Source organism: Marmota marmota, unplaced genomic scaffold (genome assembly GCF_001458135.2).
Source record: "Marmota marmota marmota unplaced genomic scaffold, marMar, whole genome shotgun sequence".
In the NCBI taxonomy this organism is placed as follows: Eukaryota; Metazoa; Chordata; class Mammalia; order Rodentia; family Sciuridae; genus Marmota; species Marmota marmota.
The window spans coordinates 16,317-38,774 of NW_026000206.1; the positions used below are offsets into that span (position 1 = coordinate 16,317).

Consider the following 22,458-nt stretch of genomic DNA (forward strand, 5'->3'; position numbering starts at 1 on the left):
TAAGGCGGAGTGTCAGACATTGCACATTTATAGCCCTCTTGCCATCGTCCAAGGATAAGACTTTGCAAAAGTTTATATTTAGAATCATGGGTACTTCAGTACTTTGGGATACTGGGTGTTTGTGTCTTGGAGCCTGAGCACCTCAGCTCTTTTAAGACCTAAAGTCTTCTTTGGTCCACGCACAGAAAACTACCCTGACTGTCTAAGGGGCCTAACCAGCCACCATAGTTTGAAGTTCTCGCGAGGCCAGAACGAGAGCTCTGGACACAGCCCACCCGAAGGTTTCCCGCCCTAGCAATGTTGGCAGGTGCCATTTTGCCAAGAGTCTGAGAACTTTGAAGGTCTAGTACCAAAGAAATGAGGGCCCTGGGAGGAAAAGACTGGCCACAGGAAGGGCTGCTGCCCAGATGCGCTTGAGACTTGCTTGAGAGCGCGGGGTGGGGGACGGGAACCTGGACATGCAAACTGCCAGCGGGGAAACGCAGGCCCGTGGGCGGCTCTCTCCTCTGGGCCTAGACTGTGGCCCGCGTGGGGCTGCGGCTTGGCGAGGGCAGGGACGCGAGTTGGAGGCAGGTCCAGCTGGAAACCGGCTAGAAGAAGCCGTCCTTATTGTCTTTCCAGGATCCTCAGACTCGGTTATAAAATATTCAGCAGCCAGAGAAGGATTCGCGGGAGCCCAGGCCCGAGATGAGCCTGGAGTCCCTGTTTCAGCACATCATCTTCAGCGAGCATCAGGCTGAGGAGAGTCGTCGGGTGATGCGAGAAGGTCGGGTGTTTTTGCCCTTTGCTCAGAGCTTTTTGTCTTCTCCAACTGGGAGCTTGGAGAACGTAAAAAGCCTATGGTAGTGACCAGGGCCCTTAGGGGAATCTGTCCTTCTCCTCGAGGGAAAGACAGCTGGAAAGGGGCCTACCAAATGCTCCTGGAATGGGGACTTAAGAAAGATTGATGAGTCTAAAGATTTCATTTCTATTGCAGTAAGGTCAGAAATAACCAGATGTCGTGAAAAAATTAAGAAAGCAACCGAGGAGCTGAATGAAGAGAAAATCAAATTGGAATCTAAGGTATTGACGTGGATAGCATGCTAATTATCACTTGATAAAGCTGGATTGGGGGCAGGGATATTTCACTATCTAACAAACTTGTCCTTCAACTAGGAATCTCTCGACTTTCTGTGTCAGTTTGCTGTCATCCAGTAATATTTAAAGTTCTGAATCTGGTGATAACCTTCGGTTCTAATATGAGCTTGCCCAAAAGAAACCAGTTTAAGTAATGAAGAATTCATCTTTCACTTCATGGGATGGTTAAGGTTTTAAAGGAGCACGGTATCTTTGGAAGAATAAGTAGTCAGTTTAGTATATAAATTTGGAATAATAAATAATTGAAGTGTGCTATGTCGATCTAATGGATTGAGCATAATTTTCACGAGTCTTCTTTTGTTTTTCAGTTCTTTGGGGGCATGTCTTTCATCCAAAAGTACACTGCTAGCATTTCTCTTTTTGCTGCAGCATTTGTAAAGTTCTGTTATTTTAAATTGGAGTGAGAGTCCAATGGTTCCTTGAAGGATTTTGAAGAGTGGATAAAGTTTTGGAGAGGCAGACAAAAGAAGTAGAGAAAACATCTCTTGAGTCTGCCTGAGTCCTATTGGGAGAGAAATCTAGTAAAAAGTAAAGGACTGCTATCTGGGAATAGGAGGAAACTCTTAACAAGTTCATAATCAGGGAGAGGTGATAAAAATGGTTTTGAGAGGATCTTTCTGAAGTCTGATTTGGCAGATGGGAATAGATTGTTAGGAAGCTGAAAATGTCATTTAAGTATGTTACAATGAAGCCTCTCTATGGGTCGAAGAAGATACTAATTCAAAAATATTTATTCAACACCTAATGATGAACTAAACAAACTGTGCAATGGGACATCTGAGCAAGTGTTAGCTTTACATATGTCTAGTCTAACTTATATTGTGAGGAATTTTCAGTTTTCTTTCTGGATAATATGATCCTAGAACCTTCTCCACTTGGTGAGCTTCAGCTTTTCTTTCCATATCCTGCTCAAACATCGCCTATAAAGCCCTCCCTGGACAATATGGTAAAATTCTATTAAATAACAATACATGCTTTTGTTTGTATCCCCCATTATTTTGTGAGAAATAGATTTAGAATTTTTTCCCATGTTTTTTCTTATGTCCATTGCCTAGCATATAGTATACATTAGTGTGTTTAATGAATTAGTGAATACCAGTTGTGTGGTAGATAATAGGGAAAGTGCTGTGTTTTTGTTTAACTGACAAAAATTATATCTATTTATAGTTACCTTGTGATGTTTCTATACAGGTATACATTTTGTAATGCTCAAATCAGGATAAGCATGTCTATTCCTCAAATATTATCATTTCTTTGTAGTAAAAAGATTAAAAAATCATCTATAGAAAAGATACTCTGTACATTATCTTTTGAAATACACTATACACAGTTATCTATAGTCACCCTTCTTTGCAATAGAATGCCAGGACTTATTTATCCTAATAGTAACTAAGTACTGTTGACCACCATTTCTCCTTCCCTCTACCCCACCCCATTATGAGAGACCACCTCTAACTTAAAAATTCAGAACTATTATTTGGTGACATCCTACCTCCTATTTTGCCTATGAATAGATAAATTAGCTGTTACTAACAGTACTAAAAGCTGATGTGATGAGCAAAGCATAAACAGTGTTATTATGCTAGTTTTCTTTTCCTTGAAAAAAAATTAAGATACAACTTCTAAGTAACCAGAAGCTAATATAAATAATAGGCAAAGTATATATAACTAGGTCATGCATAGTTAATAGTGCATGTATAGGTGGGCACTGTTCTAGATACTTCACCTGTATTAACACCTTTAATCTTAACTAGAGTCCCTTGATGAGGCACCATCATTATCCCTCTTTTAAAGGCAAGGAAGTCAAAAGGTTAAATGTCTTATTCATGGTATATAGTTTAAAAACAAACTACTGTAATAAAAGTAACAGTTCAGTAATGACAACATATTTTATTAAAACAGATTTTTTTAGTTCATCTAAAAAATTTTTTTCTTCATGACATATAATAATACATCTGAAGCTTTGCATTGGAGACAATATTTTTAAAAGGTCACCTATGTAAGTTTTTGTATAAAATGCATTTTTCCTAGATTGGCAAAGATATTGACCTGACAGATAACATTTTTTTTAAAATAAAAGGTTTGTTTTTGTAACATTTTCTTTGTAAAAAAAATTTACTCTTTGTAATATTTTCTTTGTTAGGTACCTGTTTCCACCAAAAATGGAAATGTAAATTGTTCATATATATATATATTTGAAGAAAATGTTGAGTCAATTGTTTGTATTAGAGAGAAGACAGAGCACATCTCTAGCATTGTTTAGAAACATTTGCCAAAATTACTAATTAATATAGGCTCATAAATGTGCATTGCTTTTTAATTAGCTCATATACATGGATAATAATACAATTGAATCTAACTAATAAAATTAACATATAAGGGTCACAGTTCATACAACACTAATTTGTAATTGAAATAATTTGATTTATAATTATTGTCATGATGGTATGTGTGTGCATATAAAGATTTTAAAAGTGGAACTACAATTATAATATAAATGACTAATGGAAGAACTAAAGAAGTAATCATAAATTGATTTCTTGTTTCTTTTATTCTCAGAGTTAATTATATGCCTGCCAATAACAATGAAAACATATTTATTTGAATATTTGACTTGGCATTTATTGACCCATTTGTCAAGTGGAAGCAACATAAAGAACATAATTTGGATAAGGCAGTGCTTGAGCTATTGTACAGTTATACATTCAGAAGATATTTGGGCATTTATTTTGGAGGTTGCTTATGGTCAAAAAATGTATTTAAGATGTACAGTATTCATTTTTTTCTGTTCTGTAAAACTCAGGTAGCATGTAATTAGAACTTGAATGATAGCATTTGCCTTTCAGGGCTCGATGAGTCCTTTAAAATATATGGTTGTGAAAGTCTCAGATTATATAGTATGATTACTTTGTGAATTGGACAGCTACAGTATGCCTGGTTAGGTTTGGTAATATGAAAACAGAAAGATGAGAACATGCCTTGGATTTACATTAATGCTTACCAATATGCCCAAAGCTTCCAATAGTCAAGGAAAGGTTTTATAGAATTAATACTAGAGCAAACCAAAATTAAGGACTCAGAGAACAATTGTAGTTTTTTTTTTTTTTACAAGCATCTAAAAAAGAGTTTCTTCTATTTAAAAAAAAAGCCATATAATTTGGGCATTTTATTTTTGTAAACAAATTATATGAAACCTCAGATAATACCATAATCCCTTAAGCAGGAGTAAATGGAGGAAAATCTGAGGCTATTTTATGAATAATTTGTTTATTCTTTCAGTTTTAACTTATTGCATAAGTATAGCAATAATAAAATGTTTTATGAATTTTAAAGAGAAATTATATTGAAATAAAGAAGAAACTTAAGGTGATTTTGTTTACTTCTTTACTTCAAAATGTGCACATTTCTTTTTTTTAATTGGTTAAAGTAGGAGCCTTCCAGAACAGCAGGCAAAGTCATATCCTTTAGTACTCTGTTACCTAATTAGGGAAAGAACAAAATCTCAAATTACCATCATTTATAATATTGAAATGGAGTCTTATAATTAAAGTGTTTTTTTCCTTTCTAAATTTGTTTTATTGAAGAACAATTTACATCCTGCCTAAATTTAATTTTATTATTGAATAAAAGTTTCTTAAAGGTCACGTGCAGTTGCTCATGCATGTAATCCCAGCTAGTTGGAAGGTTGAGGCAGGAGGATGGCAAGGTTGAGACCAGCTTGGATGACTTAGACACTTTCTCAAAAAGTGAAAAAGGATTTGGATGTAGTGGTGGTGGTAGAGCACTCCTGAGTTCAATCCTCAGTGCTGCAAAAAAAATTTTTTTTTCTTAAAAATATGAATGAAAGAAGGGCATTGTTTTTCCCCTCTAATTAACAACTTTTTTAAATGACATGAGTTATTTAATCTTGACTTTTGAAAATAAAATGGAAATTCTGTTTTTCAAAATTTAATACATTCCTATATTTCCATGAATTGTGACCAATAAATTTTTTAATGTTTTTATTAGTGTGTTATAGTTATACATAATAGTGAAGTTCATTTTGATATATTCATAAATGTATGTAATATAATTTGCTCCATTTCAATCCTCAGTACTTTACCTTTTCCTCCCCTCCTCCTTTTTTTAAAAATTCATTTATTTATTTTAATTAGTTATATGCGACAGTAAAATGCATTTTGATTCATTGTACACAATTGCAGCACAGCTTTTCATTTTTTAATTATACACAATGTAGCATTGTACCATATGCGCAGTCATATATATACCTAGGGTAATAATGTCCATCTCATTCCATCATCTTTCCTGCTCCCATACCTCCTCACCACCCCACTCTCCCCTTTGCCCAATCAAAGTTTGTTCATTTTTCCCATGCCCCCCCTCCCCATTATGGAGATGTTTTTTTTGGGATTGACTTACTTTGCTTAGTATGATATTCTCTAACTTTATCCATTTACCTGCAAATGCCATAATTTTATTCTCTTTTAATGCTGAGTAATATTCCATTGTGTATATATACAACAGTTTCATTATCCATTCATCTATTGAAGAGCATCTAGGCTGATTCCACAATTTAGCTATTATAAAATTGAGCTGTTATAAACATTGATGTGGCTGTGTCCCTGTAGTATGCTGTTTTTAAGTCCTTTGGTATAGACCGAGGAGTAGGATATCTGGGTCAAAAGGTGGTTCCATTCCAAGTTTTCTAAGGAATATCCATACTGCTTTCCAGATTGGCCGCACCAATTTGCATTCCCACCAGCAATATGGGTGTTCCATTTTCTTCACATTCTCGCCAACACATATTGTTGTTTGTGTTCTTCTTGATAACTGCCATTCTGACAGGAGATGAAATCTTAAAGTAGTTTTAATTTGCATTTCTCTAATTATTAGAGGCGGTGAACATTTTTTCATATATTTGTTGATTGATTATATATCTTCTTCTGAGCAGTGTCTGTGCAGCTCCTTAGCCCATTTGTTGATTGGGTTGTTTGTTTTTTTGGTGTTAGCTTTTTGAGTTCTTTATATATCCTTGAGATTAGTGCTCTATCTGACATGCCTAGGGCAAAAATTTGCTCCTAAAATGTAGGCTCTCTCTCTTCACCTCATTGTTTGTTTCTTTGACTGAGAAGAGGCTTTTTAGTTTGAATCCATCCCATTTATCAATTCTTGATTTTATTTCCTGTGCTTTAGGAGTTTTGTTAAGGAAGTCGGGGTCTAATATGACATGATGAAGATTTGGGCCTACTTTTCCTCTATTAGGCACAGGGTTTCTGGTCTAATTCCTAGGTCCTTGATCCACTTTGAGTTGAGTTTTATGCATGATGAGAGATAGGGGTTTAGTTTCATTTTGCTGCATATGGATTTCTAGTTTTCCCAGGATCATTTGTTGATGAGGCTATCTTTTCTCCAATGTATGTTTTGGGCACCTTTGTCTAGTATGCAATAACTGTATTTATGTGGCTTTGTCTCTGTGTTTTCTATTCTGTACCATTTGTCTACATGTCTATTTGGGTGCCAGTACCATGCTGTTTTTGTTACTATAGTGTTGTAATAGAGTTTAAGGTCTGGTATTGCGATGTCTCATGCTATGGTAAACCCAAGGCCAACATCATTTTAAATGGAGAAAAATTGGAAGCATTCTCTCTAAAAACTGGAACAAGACAGCGATGCCTCTTTCAATATAATCTTGAAACTCTAGCCAGATCAATTAGACAGATGAAAGAAATTAAAGTGATACAAATAGGAAAGGAAGAACTCAAACTAATCAGTATTTGCTGAGACCTGATTCTATACTTAGAGGATCCAAAAAAAACTTCACCAGAAAACTTCTAGAATTAATAAATGAATTCAGCAAAGTAGCAGGATATAAAATCAATACCCATAAATTAATACATTTCTGTACATCAGTGGTGAATCCTCTGAAAGAGAAATTAGGAAAACCACCCTATTCACAGTAGTCTCAAAAAGAAAAATAAACAAACAAAAAAACTTGGGGATCAACAAAAGAGGTGAAAGACCTCTACAATGAAAACTTCAGAAAATAATTGAACAAGACCTTAGAAGATAGAAAGATCTCCCATGCTCTTAGATAGGCAAAATTTATATTGTCAAAATAAAATGGCCATACTACCAAAAGTGCTAAACAGATTCAGTGCAATTCCAGTTAAAATCCCAACATCTTTCCTTATAGAAATAGAAAAAGCAATCATGAAATTCATTTGGAAAACATAGAGTCCTCTCCTTCATTTCCTCCTCCCTTCCCTCAATCCCCTTTTCTATTCTACTGGTCTTCCTTCTATTTATTTATTACATTTTTATTTGGTACATTATGTTACAGGTAAAATTGGAATTCATTGTAATATACTCATACATGCACATAGCATAATTCGGTCAGTTTCATTCCCTAGTTTCTCCCTTTTGTCATCCTCCTGCCTCCCTCTCTATCAACATCGATTACTCCACTTTTTCCTTTTATTTTCATGAGATTCCTTTTTTTATTATTCCTTATTTCTCTGTAGCTTCTGCATGTGAACCTTTGACTTTCTGAGTCTGGATTAGTTTACTTAGCATCATGTTCTCCGTTTCATCCATTTACCAGAAAATGGCATAATTTCATGCTTCTTTATGGCTGAATAAAACTCCATGTGTATGTGTACCACATTTTCTCCATCCATTTGTTTATTATTGATGGACACCTAGGCTGGTTCCATAATTTGGTTGTTGTGAATTTGCACCACCATAAACATTGGTTTGCATTTGTGACTGTAGTGTGCTGATTTTAGTTTGGAGGGATAAATACCAAGGAGTGGGATAGGTGCATCATATGGTGGTTCTATTTCTAGTTTTTTGAGGATCTCCATATTACTTTCCAAAGTGGTTGTACTAATTTTCACTACTACCAATAATGCATGAGTGTACCTTTTCCCCCATATCCTTGTCTGCAATTATTGTTACTTGTGTTCTTGATGATTGCCATTCTAATTGGAGTGAGATGAACTCTCAGTATAGTTTTGGTTTTCCTTGCTCTGATTGCTAAGGATGTTAACATTTTTTCATACATTTGTTGGCCAATTGTATTTCTTCACTTGAAAATGTCTGTTTAGATCATTTGCCCATTTATTGATTTTTTTGGTGTTAAATTTTTTGAATTTTTTAACATATTCTGGATATTAATCCCCTAATGGAAGAGTTGCAGGTAGAGATATTCTCCCATTCTTTAGGCTTTCTCTTCATACTCTTAATTGTTTCCTTTGCTGTACAGAAGCCTTTTAATTTGAGGCCATCTCACTTATTGACTCTGGGTTTTATTTCTTGAGCATTAGGGGTCTTATTAAGGAAGTTGGTGTCTGCACCAGAGTGTTGACCCTATGACTTTCTTCCTAGCATTTGCACTGTTTCTGGTCTAATTCAACATGACCAAGAAAATTTGGGGCATAGTCATACTTTATTGCTTATAATCTTTAAGTCTCCTTTACTGAATTCCTTTAAGCCACTTGACTTTAAAACATTGAAAGTACGTAGGGTGGTAAAAGGAGAATGGGATCCAGAGTACAAGGTAAGAATTGGCCTTAGACAAGAGGGGGGATGTCTTTTGTGTTTTAAAAACTAAAACTAAATAACTAAATTTTTACTATGGACCAGAGCTTATCCTAAGCAGTTTAAAGATTATCTCAATTTTTATAAGAAAACCCTGTGCAGTTGGCATTAAGAAAATTTAAAACTCAGAGAAATTAAGTTACTTGTTTGAGGTCACATAAGTGGTAAGTAATAGATCCAAGGTTTGAATTTGTACTGGTTGACTACCCTGTGAACTTGCCTTAACCCATTATACTGTAGTGTAAAAGGAGGAAAGAAGGAAAGATGAAAGTAGATGAAGTGGAGGCTGAGGCTGGGCTCAGCAGTAGAGCACTTGCCTGGCATGTGTGAGGCACTGGGTTTGATTCTTAGCACTGTGCATGAATGAATAAAAAATAAAGGTCTCTCAACAACTACAAAAATATTTAAAAAAAAAGAAGAAAGTAGATGAAGAGAAGTTTGAAGACTCAGTGACAGGAAACTGAAGGCATGGTTCACTCAAAGTTGTCCTTTACTTCATTGTGTCAAATTTTCTAAGTATGTGTCATGTGTGTTTAAAGAAGTTATTAATAGGAATGTGCCATTTCATTGTTGCTTTGCTTTACCAGTTGAGTACCCTTATGTAAGCAAGAGAATACTATTCTTTTGGAAAGATTTCCCTGTAATATGACTACTCATCACTAAAGATCAATTAGGTTGGGATGAATATATTGTCCTTTCTGTGGGAGGACTAAAAGTCACAGAAAGCACTTCTTTGAAAGGAGGCTCTTTTCAGCTTAGGATTATCTTGGTTGCAAGTAACAAAAATTCAGTTCAAAATGGCTTAAATAATCTAGGGAAATGAATTGATTTATGTAATTGAAGATCTAACTTTTGATTTGACAGTTTTGTAAGTTGTAAATGCATCAGGTTGCTTTTGACAGAAATCTGGCCATGGTGGCTTTACAAAATAAGGGTTAATTTTTTTCTCATATAATGGGGAGTCTGAAGGTGTGCAATCCAGGGCCATTAAAGCTGCTCAAAGAAATCCTAAAAGACCCTAGCATTTTTTTTTTTTTTTTTTTTTTTACCATCCGTAGCATGTGACTTTCTTCCTTAGAGTCACAAGTACTGTTCTAGTGCTAGGCATCATATCTGAGTTCCAGCTGGAAAAAGAAGAAGGACTAAAATAAAAAGCTTCTCCTCAAACAGCCTTATATTGTTTTAGGGGAAGGGAATTCCTCCCCAGGGACTTAAGGCCTGTGTCTCAAAAATTAGGATTTTGCTATATAATCTACATTGGCAGTGGATTCTGGGAATGTATTTTTTAACTGAGTATATTATCGCACTGAGCAAAACAGGAATTTTATTACTAAAGTAGAATAATGTGCCCTTGTGAAATAATTTACTGCCAACTCCTAAGGTCACATGCCTTTTTTGTTCAAAACCAGAGAGAGAATGTTGTTTCCAGAAGCTTTCTTTGAAAAGCAAGAAAGTTTCTTCCTCAGACCCTCAACAGGTAACTTGTCTTTCCCATCTCATTTTTCACAAATTATGACTTGTGACTACCCTGTGAACCAGTAACTATGGTTTTCCAAATCCACAGGACTGTTGGAATGGTGCAGGTTTCTGGATTAACTAGTTACCAAGGAAAGGAGGAATGCATGTCAGGGAGGCCACCATGGTGTCTGCAAGCAAGTTTTCATCATTAAAGTCAGAGTGGTTGTGTAGAGAGTGCCTGTGGTCGGTTGAAGTATTTCAGGTTAATTATTGATTATGTTTTATCATTTACTCTTGGTATGATTTATGACATGACAGAATATAATGCAAGATTTCCCCCTGTACATTTTCCCCTCACTGAAGGAGTTATGCTCAAGTCTTTAAAAAGCCTTTCAAATTATAAAATGCACTTTAAATTCTTTTATTTTGAACAATAACTCAATTAATGGTAGTTTCAAATGCTTGGAAAAATCACTTGATTAAATGGGTAAAAGGGGAGGCAGAGACATTTAATGGACTTATTTATTATTCCCAGGAGTATGACCTCAGGGTTCCAAGTACTAGATGTCATTGTAAAAAAGTCACTTAATGATGACTTTAAAATAATTAATAAATCTCTAAAACATAATATTATTTAAAAAAACCTATAGAAGTTGCATAAGTTTGGTATCATTTAAAAATATGCAAGCAAAAACATATCTTGTAAGGGACATATAAATATAGTAAAAGTCTAATGACATGCATGGGGATGATAAATAGCCCATCAAGATAGTGATTATCTCTCTTAGTGGTGGAAGATAACTGTAATCAGGGAAGGGTATACAGGGCACTTAAGCTACATATAATGTTTTTTTTTTCTTAAGCTCTGGGTGGGGACATAGCTGCTAGGTCACTTTACAAAATAAAAATACATTTGAGAAGCTACAAAGCAGACTAAAAATTACTACATAATTCTAAAACATTGTCTTTATCACAAAAGAAACCCTCTATTTATTAACAGTTACTCTTCTATGTCCCTGTCCCAACATTCAAAAATTAATACATTTTTTTTTATCTCTGGGCATGTCATATAAATAGAATTATAATGTATGTGATCTTTAGTAACTGACTTATTTCACTTAGCATATTTTCAAAGTTATTTATGTTGTAGCATATTATCAATATCTTATTCCTTCTTATGGTTGAAACTATTTTACTGTATATGTAAACCACATTCTGTGTATCAGTTCATCAATTGAACATTTGGGTTATTCTCACTCTTTAGCTACTATGAACAGTGTTTTTAGCTGCTGTGAACACTTATGTTTAAGTGTTTGTCTGAACATACATTGTATTGCTAGGTCAAATGGTAACCCAAGTTAATGTTGTTTAGAAAATGCCAGACTGTTTTCAAAGTTGCTCCATTATTTTTCATTCTCATCAGCAGTATATGAGGGTTCCAGAGTCTCTGCATCCTTAACAACACTTATTTTCTGTTTTTTTTTTAAAGATATCTTAGTGGGTGTGAAGTGATATCTTATTGTGGATTGTATTTCCAGGTCCCTAATGACACTGCTATTGAACATCTTTTCATGTGCTTATGGGCCATTTGGCTCATATATTCTAAACATGAATTCTTTGATTAATGGTCATATTTATGATTACCATTATTTTATGGGGAGACCTGGCCTCTGAGAAGTAGAAGCCTCCCTTCATAATAAGTGAGCTGAAATGACTACATTTCTAAATGAAGTGAAAAATATTATATATAGCATTTATTGGATGTCTTTTTCTCAACTTTATTTTCATGCTTATAAGAAAATCCAAAGAATATTTCATGGCTCTAGCAATTTAGAGCAAATAAATACTAGATAGCATTTCTGTTTGTGAGGTATTTATAAATCACAAAAGTTGTGTACTTCCTGGCTTGAATCCACAAAGTGGAAAATCCACTGCACTGTTTCTAATTGTTAAATTTACCAGTGCCTCTGTTTCTTTATTTTTTAAGAGCTATTCTTAACAAATTGTTTAGCCTGAAATATTAGAAATGTTTTGAGCAGAAAAAAAATGTTTTCCTTTCCAGGAACTGATGGAACGATTCTTTAATTAAAGAACAGTAAATTTGTGGCTCAGTATGCAGAAAGCATGAGATTAAATTTTAGTTTGCTAGTCTCATAAAGCTGTATAGCACAAAAGAATGCCTTTTTTAAAAGTTTCCTTTGTGATTTATGATTTCTTAGAAAATCAATTAACTGTGATTTTCACTTCTAAATATCTCCAATCACACATTGGATAATCATTCATTCTACAAACATTCATTAAACAACCTCTAAATCGCACCATGAATAATTGGCAAATAAATTATATAACACCTTTCTTACTCTAGTAAGAGAATTGACATCAAGCAACTTCAACAATATAAAACTAACTGAACTCAAGATTTTTGAGGTTTTCATTTTTAAAAGTTTTAATTTTCTCTCTAACTCTCTAAAGAAAGTCTTATCACATTTGTCATAAATAATTATCCAAAACTTGGAAATTGACAAAAGAGAGTGTCTTTCAAGTATCATATTGAGCATTATCCACTAGCCACCTGTTTTGGGATAATATGATTTTCTAAGGATGTGTAACTTTGTAAGAGGTTCTTTTGTTCTTGCATGTACCAACCATTCTTTTATGGCTTTTGCACTTGCTATTTCCTGTACCTGAAATATTTATTCCCTCAACTATTATTGTGTAATTTATACCCACTTTATTTAGGTCTCTCTTGGTAGAGTGTTATGGGTTGGGTCTGAAATGTCTTCCCAAAACTCATGTGTTGAAGGCTTGACCCTCAATGTATCAGTGTTCAGAGGTGGGGCCATGGGAGGTAGATTGGATCATAAGGATTCTAATGTCATCAGTAGATTAATCCATTGAAACATTCTTAGATAAAAAGGATTTTGGGGAACTTTAGGAGGTAGGGCCAAGTTGTAGCAAATAAGTTACTACTTCCTGGCCACCATGAGGTAAGCAGGCTGCTCCACTGTGTATTCTCTACTATGATGTTTTGCCTTGCTACAGGCCCTGAAACAATGGAGCCAAGCAACCATAAACTGAAACCTCTCAAGCCATGAGATGTTTAATAAAACTAATTATTTTCTTCCTTTTAAGCTTTTTTTTAGGTATTTTGTTATAGCAGTGGAAAGTTGACTTATACAGTAGTGACCAGCTAACATCATAGTCAGTGCTAACATCACATGGGCCCCATGAAAATTTTGGTGGTTAGTTATCCTAGGTCTCTCCTTAGTTGCCACCTTAGAGCATTGTTTGTTTGTTTAAGTGTTTTCTCTGCTTCTTTCTTTCTTTTCTTTTATTTATTTATATGTGGTGCTGAGGATCAAACCCAGGGCCTCACATGTGCTGGGTGAAGCCACAACCCCAGCCCAGAGCATTGGTTCTTTAAAGTGTAATCTTCAGATATGTAGGAGTCTCCAAGATACTTTCAGGGATTCTGTGAGGTTATACTGTTTTTATATTAGTGCAGAGACATCATTTTCCATTTTCATTGTGCTAATATGTACCTTGGTATTATAAAAGCAGTGGTGAATAAAACTGTTAGCACTTTGGCACAAAGTAAGGTAATGGCACCAAACTATACTAGTAGTCACTGTATTTTTCATTCACTCATTGTATTATGTACTCACACTAAGAAAATGAAAATTACTAGATTCACCTGTATGTTCTGCAGTTTCAGTTTTGTTATTTAATGTTCTCTGAAAGCTTAAATTATGTTGCTCCTCCCCCATTTCTGCCTTCCTTTGTATTTCATCTTGTTATATTTTATATTTATTATGTCTTTCTTGCACTTACTCTTTGAAATATTTTTAAATTGTTGATAAACTTTTATTTTATTCATTTATTTATATGCATCGCTGAGAATCAAACCCAGTGCCTCACACATGTGAGTCAAGAGCTCTACCACTGAGCCACAACCTGTGCCCCTTGCTCTTACTTTATATTGGATGTACCTTTGTTTGCATCCTCTTGATTAGCAAAAAAAGAAAAAGAAGGACATCCCACAGTAAAATTATGGAGGTATACTAATCTCTTTCTCTGAAAGTATTAGATAATTCTTTTTCTCTTCTGTTAAAGATTTTTCATAGGGTTTATGGTATTGTCCTGTAAGATCAGTTCAGAACACTAAAGAAAGAAATTGAAGAAGTCCTCACAAGATGAAAAGATCTCCCATGTTCTTGGATAGGCAGAATTAATATTGTCAAGATCACTGTCTTACCAAAAGTACTATATAGATTGAAAACAATCCCTATTAAAATTCCAACGACATTTTTCATAGAAATAGAAAAAGCAGTCATGAAATTCATTTGGAAAAATAAAACCCCAAATAGCCAAAACAATCCTTGCAAGAAAAGTGATGCAGGAGGCATCACAATACCAGACCTTAAATTATACTACACAGCTATAATAACAAAAATGGCATGGTATTGGCACCAAGCAGACATGAATGCCAATGGAACAGAATAGAAGACACAGAGACAAACCCACATAAATACAGTTATCTTTTACTAGACAAAGGCACCATAAACATACATTGGAGAAAATATAGCCTCTTCAACAAATGGTGCTGGAAAAACGAAAATCCATATAGTAGAATGAATTTGAATTTGTATCTCATCCTGCACAAATCAAGTGGATCAAGGACATAGGCAGAAACCCTACACCTACTAGAAGAAAAAGTAGGCCCAACTCTCCACCATGTTGGATTAGGAACTGACTTCCTCAATAAGACTCCTAAAGTCGGGGCCGGAGTTGTGGCTCCGTGTTAGAGCTCTTGCCTAGCATGCATGAGGCACTGAGTTCGATTGCTGGCACCACATAAAAATTAACAATAAAATAAAGGTATTGTGTCCATCTACAACTAAAAAACTTTAAAAAAAACTCCTAAAGTGCAAGAAGTAAAATCAAGAATCAATAAATGGAATGTTATCAAAACTGAAAATCTTCACAGCAAAGGAAATAATCCAGAACAAGAACATAAAGAGAGAGCCTACAGAATGGGAGAAAATCTTTACCACCGGCACCTTAGACAAAGCATTAATTTTCAGGATATACAAAGAACTGAAAAGACTTAACTCAGTTTATTTCACAAATAATCCAATCAATAAATGGGCTAAGGAACTGAACAAGCATTTCAAAGAAGACGAAATACAAATGGTCAGAAAACATGAAAAAAATGTTCAACATCTCTAGCAATTAGAGAAATGCAAGTCAAAACTACCCTGAGATTCCATCTCTCCCTGTCAGAATGGCAATTATCAAGAATACAAGCAACAATAAATGTGGGTAAGGATGTGGGGAAAGAGGTTCACTTATATATTACTGGTGGGACTGTAAATTGGTGCAATCACTCTGGAAAGCAGTATGGAGATTCCTTAGAAAACTTGGAATGGAACCATTTGGCCCTTTATATTTCACTCCTTGGTTTGCCACTTCAATGTTTATATCAGTTTATTTCACAATAGCCAAGCTATGGAACCAACCTAGATGCCCTACAACAGATGAATGGATAAAGAAAATGTGGTATATATAAACACAGTGGAATGTTCCCTCATAAATATGAATGAAATTATGGCATTTGCCAGTAAATGGATCAAACTGGAGAATACCATGCTAAGAGAAAGAAGCCAGTCCCCCAAATCCAAAGGCAGAGTATTCCTGTTGATATATGGATGCTAACCCACAACAAGGGAGGGGAATATTAGAAGTTCACTGGATTGTAGACAAAGGAGAATGAGGGGAAGGGAGGTGGGACAGGAATAGGAAAGACAGTAAAATGAATTGAACATATCTTTCCTATCCTCACATATGAATACACAACCAGTGTAACTTCACGTCATGTGCAACCACAAAAATTGGATCCTAAATGGAATAAGTAGTACTTATTCTATATATGTATATGTATGTATGTATATATATATATATATATATATATAATATTTGAAAAGATATTCTAATGTCTTGTATATCTAGAAAGAACAAACAAAAAAATTTAAAATATCAGCAATTCACACACACAAAAAGAAGTCTTTGCAAAGGCTGGAGGAAGGAATGTGTGAGCTGTTTGAGGAATAACAAAAAGGCTAGTGAGACTAGAAAGGAGTGAGTGAGAAGAAGACTAGTTGGAGACATGCTGGAAAGAAATGTATGTTTCTAATATGTTTAAAATTATCTTCTGTGGTACAATTTCCTAAGTACAGATCATGGGAAGACTAATAAACTATTTAAGGACTAACATTTCCTAATATTGAATCTTTCTTTCTTACTATATTACTCTTACTATGTCATAGTGAGTTATTATTTAAGCATTACATCTATGGTTTAGAAAAACAAAACAATAACCCAAAACACTTAACATCTTCTATTTATATGATATTCATTGATGTACCCTAATGTTTAAAATGCCTTTTATCATGGTTGTAACAACCACATTTCTTTTCCTTAGTGTTATGATTTTAAGAATGTAAAATCCACACAACCCTTTTTGTGTTTTCTTATTTAAAGTAGTTATGCTATTGGGAAAAGCATTTAATCAGCAAAATGTCAATTCCTCAAGGCTGAGATTATTTTTAACAACAGCCACAATAAACAACAAAGAGTAGCTCTGTATTTTTGCTTACTTGGACCCAAACATTCATTTAAAATCCTCAGTCATTTTCAGTTTTCAAGTTCTTCTGTTAGAAAAACACCTCAAGGCACCCAGACTGAAGGAGTAGTGAAGAGTCACGAATCATGGCTTTGTTGAAAACTGACCTCCTTGACCAGATAAGTCAGCTCACTGGGAAAACTATAAGCTTTGTTTAAAAATCAGATTCCCAAGAGGAATAAAACAGGTAAAGGAAAAGTATTGCTTAGAGAAGCAGAATTGACCAGAGAGTTGGCATTGCTATAAATTAAACTTTTCTAAAACAGCAATGTTTTCTGACAAAGCTTGGCCATTTGATTCTGGAATGCAACTTTAAGACTGAATGCAAATATTTCCTCTTCATTTCTAGTCAGAGGACAGGGGGAGATGAGAGAAATTTGTATTCTTGCCATTAGGAGCTTTCCACTATTTATATAGCTTATAGCCTCTTGGGATCTTTGGGTAACTTAGGAAATAGAATTAATAGTTTCTTAAGTTTCTACTTACCATAAAAGAAATAGTTCATCTATGATAATACTTCAATTTAAACCTGATTCAGAGAAATATGTTTAGAATTATTTTCTGTGGTACAATTTCCTATCTCTTCTTCACTGATCCTCCCCATCAAGGTCATAAGGAGAGGTTTTTGAGGATATTCGGTGAAATGAGTTCATCTTGATCTCATCAGTATATTCAGGGTTATATTTTTACTTATATTTAAATTGTACACATTGGTAGGTCTAGTTTTCAAACACAGGACAGAGAAAAACAAGAAGTTAGTTGGGTTAACAGAAAGAAAAAAAGGAATTTAACAAATAGGTGATTATGAAAAGCTATTTTATTTCCGTAGAGTTAATAACTTGTCAAAGAGGAATGGAAAGGATACAAATGTTTTTGTCCCTTTAGTTCCACTAAAATTAGACCTTGTCTAACTTTACCACCTTAATCTACTGATGTCCTCAGTGTGTGAATCAGTAAATGGGAGGCATTTGTGGTACTTTCTCCTAATGACTTCATCTTTCCAAACTCTTGTCATTTTATTTTATGCTATACTTTTTTCCATACTTGCCAAGATATTTTTGTATTAAATGTTTTGATCATGATATATTTTAAAATTGTTACTATAACTTCTAGTTTATTGACTCTTTAGGTCTTGATTGAGAGTCAAAAATGTAGAAGTAAAAGGTAAAGACAAATATAGAAAGTCAAAATGAAGAAAGATTAATAGTAAAAATAAATCCAAAGAAGCAGACAGGGCTTCAAAATGGATAATTAACAAAATTTTAGAGAAGAGGAAAGTTATAGATATACCATTCTTATTAATCTTTTGAATAGCTGTCTACTTTTTTAGTTTTTGGTATAGAGGTTTCATGTTTCAGGTTATGGTAAAATAATACAGTTAAATACCAATATGTCATATAACTTTATCGTTTGATATTCTTCCCTTTTAAGAAAGGACAGGAGTGCAGTGGGAATTTTTAGCTCTTAGTGTTGATTGCTGAAACAAAGCTTCTTAATTTATGAGCTTGTAACAAAGTGTTTTTGAATTTGAATCATAGGTTTGCTTAAGTTTCATTTAAAATATACTCATTTGATTTGTAGTATTTTCTTCATTTTTAGGTTTTGACAGGTCTTTTATAACATCTGTCAGCAACAGAATTAGAATTCAAGAATATTAATTTTGAAAGGCATAGTTCTTCAAATACCTCAGTAGATTAAACCAGATTTTGTCTGTAGGCCAGTATTTGGTCTCTGAAGCATTTTCATGGGCAATCATAGTTACTATATATTCATGTATATAACATACATATGTAGTAATATATATATACACACACACATATACAGTTCATTCCAACTTTAAAAATATGCCGTCTCCTGAGATATCGTATATAAATTGTGTGTGTGTGTGTTCTTATTTGTCCTTGTTTTCAATTTCTATATAATTTGATAGATTTAGTGTTTTCTAATTTTTGTCTTAGGTAAAATACTAAAATACCTCATTCTTCTTTCCCCAATTTTTAGAGTATTACCTTAATTCCTTTGATCATGTAAAGTGTTTCTGTCTAATCTATCTGATGTCTTTCTTAAAATAGGGTTGATGAGGATGATACAAAGTACTGTAGGTGTAGGCAGATTGCTGTGATCTAATATAAATGTAAGATCATATTTTCTATTTTATTTCAGCCACTTTTTTTAAAAAATGCTGATATTTCTAGACCTTTTAGCCATAATATTTCAAAATGTCTTTTCAGCTAACTCTTTGCCTCTGGACTAGACTATTCCTAGATTCTTTACTATTCAATGTCTTCTGGGACACAGGTTTCACAACCTGCATCTCACCTTGAGAAAGTTCTTATAACTAACATAAATCTTGCTTTCTGCAATTTAAGTTGAATTTATATCCTTTTTCTTTTCTCTGTAGAGATAGGAACAGCCCATCCAAAGTGATGCTTTCTTATGAGGGCCAATATTGAACACTATAGAAAAACTATTTTTAGTCCAGCATCTTTTTTAGCTTTTACATATCAAAACTCCCTGACTTTCATCTCAATATTTGTCTCAGGAGATGCCATTTTTAAAAGTCTAAATAAAATAATAGTTATATACCTAATATTAATGTTTAATGTATCTTTTTCTGCTTAGAACCAAATGAGGTACTAAATTAAAAAATGAGTTCCTATGGGAAACAGGGAATGGGAAGGAAAAAGGAGAAGGGAAAATCTGTAGATTGAATACCGAAAGGGATGCTTTTCAGATCGTACCACCTTAGCAGCATTGCTAATCAACTGTTGTAGGCTCTGAAAATAAAAATGTTCTTGAAAACTCTGCCAATAAAAGTTAAAATGAGTTCTCAAAATCTGAGGAATTTAACAGGTTTATGTTTTATTTTATGTAATTATAGTCATAGGATTTGGGTTTTATAAAGTTTATCTGTTGTATAAATGATTTATTCATCCATTATTAATTGTAAAAATAGAAACTTATTTTTTAAAACAAGAGTCTTGAAGTCAAATTTCATTGTGTATAGTCAAAAGCTTTAGTACCTAACCTTAGAACTGTGCTAGGTACAAAGAGGAAAAAGAAAACACATTCCCTGCCCTTGAGAAGTTAATGGTCTTATTGGGAGAAATGATTATAAACTTATAATTAATATAGTACTTATAAGATAGCATATGTATAGTAAGATGTTTAATGTGAATTTTATTTTGCAAAGATTAATACAGAAAATGTTTTATACTGTGTGCATCTGTTCTATTAACATAGATACCCTAAAAATCTAATTGTTTCATTCTGATTTCTGTATTTTTGAAGGTTCAGCAGTTTTCTGAAAAATCCTTCCTCTTTCAGCTTTTGAAAACTCATGAAAATGCTTTAGAAAGACAGTGCAATGAAATCACAAACCAAAGGAGTGTGCTTCTCCAAACCTTTGTAAGTCTCCAACCACTTAGAAAAATCTGTTTCAATAACCTTGTCAAGAAGTATTTCCATATACTTAGGTGTACTTTTAGAAAATTATCTATATGCATATTGGCAGATAGTACTATTCAGATAAGTAAAAAGTACTATTCAGATAAGTAAAAAGTATTAAGTGCTATTTAAAACCAATTGGTAGAGTAATATAGCTTGAAAGAGATCTATTGGCAGGGATGTAACAGAAATTATTTGCAATTGTAATAAGCCTAAAGGGAAGAGTACAACTGATTTGAATTGCTCAGGCTTTGAGACCTTGGTTTTAATGCTTTTGAAAGGTAGAAGTATTCATTCTTTAGGCACATTTATAGATGTGAGTGAAAGGATGGGTATTTTTATCTTTTTATCTTAAGTCTGAGGCAACAAACTGAAAAGTAGTTTTGAATGCCAGGATGCTTGGAGATGTGACTTGTGATTAGTTGACATTTTAAAGAAAATACAGGGAGGGAAAGGGAAAGAGAAGGGAAATTGCATGGAAATGGAAGGAGACCCTCAGAGTTATACAAAAGTAGATACAAGAGGAAGTGAGGGGAAAGGGAAAAATAATACAAGGGGGACAAATGAATGTCAGTAGAGGGGGCAGAGAGAGAAGAGGCGAGGGGAGGGGAGGGGAGGGGGGATAGTAGAGGATAGGAAAGGCAGCAGAACACAACAGACACTAGTATGGCAATATGTAAATCAATGGATGTATAACTGATGTGATTCTGCAATCTGTATTTGGGGTAAAAATGGGAGCTCATAACCCACTTGAATCAAAGTGTGAAATATGATATATCAAGAATTATGTAATGTTTTAACAGCCAACAATAAAAAATTAAAAAAAAAAATAAAAAAAAAATAAAGTGAAAAAAAAAATAAAGAAAATACATTTAAAGATATTAAAAGTACAGGTCAAAAGTCAGAACCAACTGATGTGATGGTTTTGAACAAGTCCAGAGTCTGAATGTGGCCCATAATTATTTGACATCTCTTAAGAGAAAATAAAAAATAAAATCCAAAAATGTTTAGATTCTAACATTGTCACAAAGTTTAAGTTTTTGTGTTTTCTGAAGTTTTGGTAATTCCTATTTTCTTACAATGTGTAAAATGTTATTTAGAGCTGCTTTTGAAATTAATATGTAATTTTTCTTTCATCAATCTACATTTTTAAAAGTTTCCTTGGCCAGATACCATGGTGCCTGGCTGTAATCTCAGTAGTTTGTAGAGTGAGGCAGGAGAATCTCCAAGTTCAAAGCCAGTCTCAGCAACTTAGTGAGGCGCTAAGCAAGTGAGACTCTGTTTCAAAATAAAAAAAATAAAAAGAACTGGGGAGTGGCTTAGTGGTTCAGCACCCTTGGGTTCAATCCCTGGTACAAAAACAAAAACAAAAAAGTTTCTTTGGATGTTCTTATCTATTTCTTTGTCTTTTCGTCTTTTTATTTTCTGTAAGCAGTAATGCCTTTGAGTATAGATTTTTAATTTTCAAGTTTAGTAATTATTTTGCCACCCAATTTTGTATTGTAGTGATAAAATAGCATGTGTGATGATAAGTTTAATTCATAAATAAACATTGGTATAATGATGAATGGTAGAATTTCTACTTAAGGATAAATCTTTCATCTGAAGTTAGTTTGTTGTCATTGTTTAATAGTTTCAGTTTTTTAAACAGTATTACTAATGAAGTAAAGCCATTTATAGTAATACCAGAAATTATTATTCTTATAGTTTTGTTGTTAATAATTTTAGATGATTGTATTTTAAATCATTAAAGAAAAATATTGCAACCAACATCATATTTGATCTTTTATTTCTGTATTTCAGGAGGTTACAAAGAAAAGAGTGACAGAGGAGGAAGAAAAATTTATTAAGGAAATTACAGACTTCAATAATGAGTATGAAATAACAAAGAAAAGAGAGCTTCTGATGAAAGAAAATGTCAAGATTGAAATATCTGACTTAGAAAACCAGGCAAACGTTTTGAAATGGGGTATGAGTCCATATGATTGATTTATTTTTCTGGCATTATTTAAAATAGCTTATTTTGAATGAATGAATTTTTTAGAAATTTTGGCCTTTTCATAAGAAAATCAGGTTATCGTATAGTTATTTGCTTGTATTTTTATCTTAATTGTCCTAATGAATGTATTTCTTTT

The 22,458-nt window shown here is 33.7% G+C and overlaps 1 protein-coding gene across 1 annotated transcript in view; it reads left to right on the forward strand.

The window, feature by feature from the left end:
- The first annotated feature begins 617 nt into the window (after positions 1 to 617).
- Ccdc172 (coiled-coil domain containing 172) overlaps positions 618 to 22,458 on the forward strand; it is a 61,380-nt gene continuing 39,539 nt past the window's right edge. The window contains exons 1-4 of the mRNA XM_015498420.1: positions 618 to 766; positions 977 to 1,062; positions 20,168 to 20,284; positions 22,127 to 22,292. Coding sequence (XP_015353906.1) covers positions 688 to 766; positions 977 to 1,062; positions 20,168 to 20,284; positions 22,127 to 22,292 — 448 coding nt within the window. The 5' untranslated portion in view covers positions 618 to 687. The remainder of the gene's footprint in view (positions 767 to 976; positions 1,063 to 20,167; positions 20,285 to 22,126; positions 22,293 to 22,458) is intronic.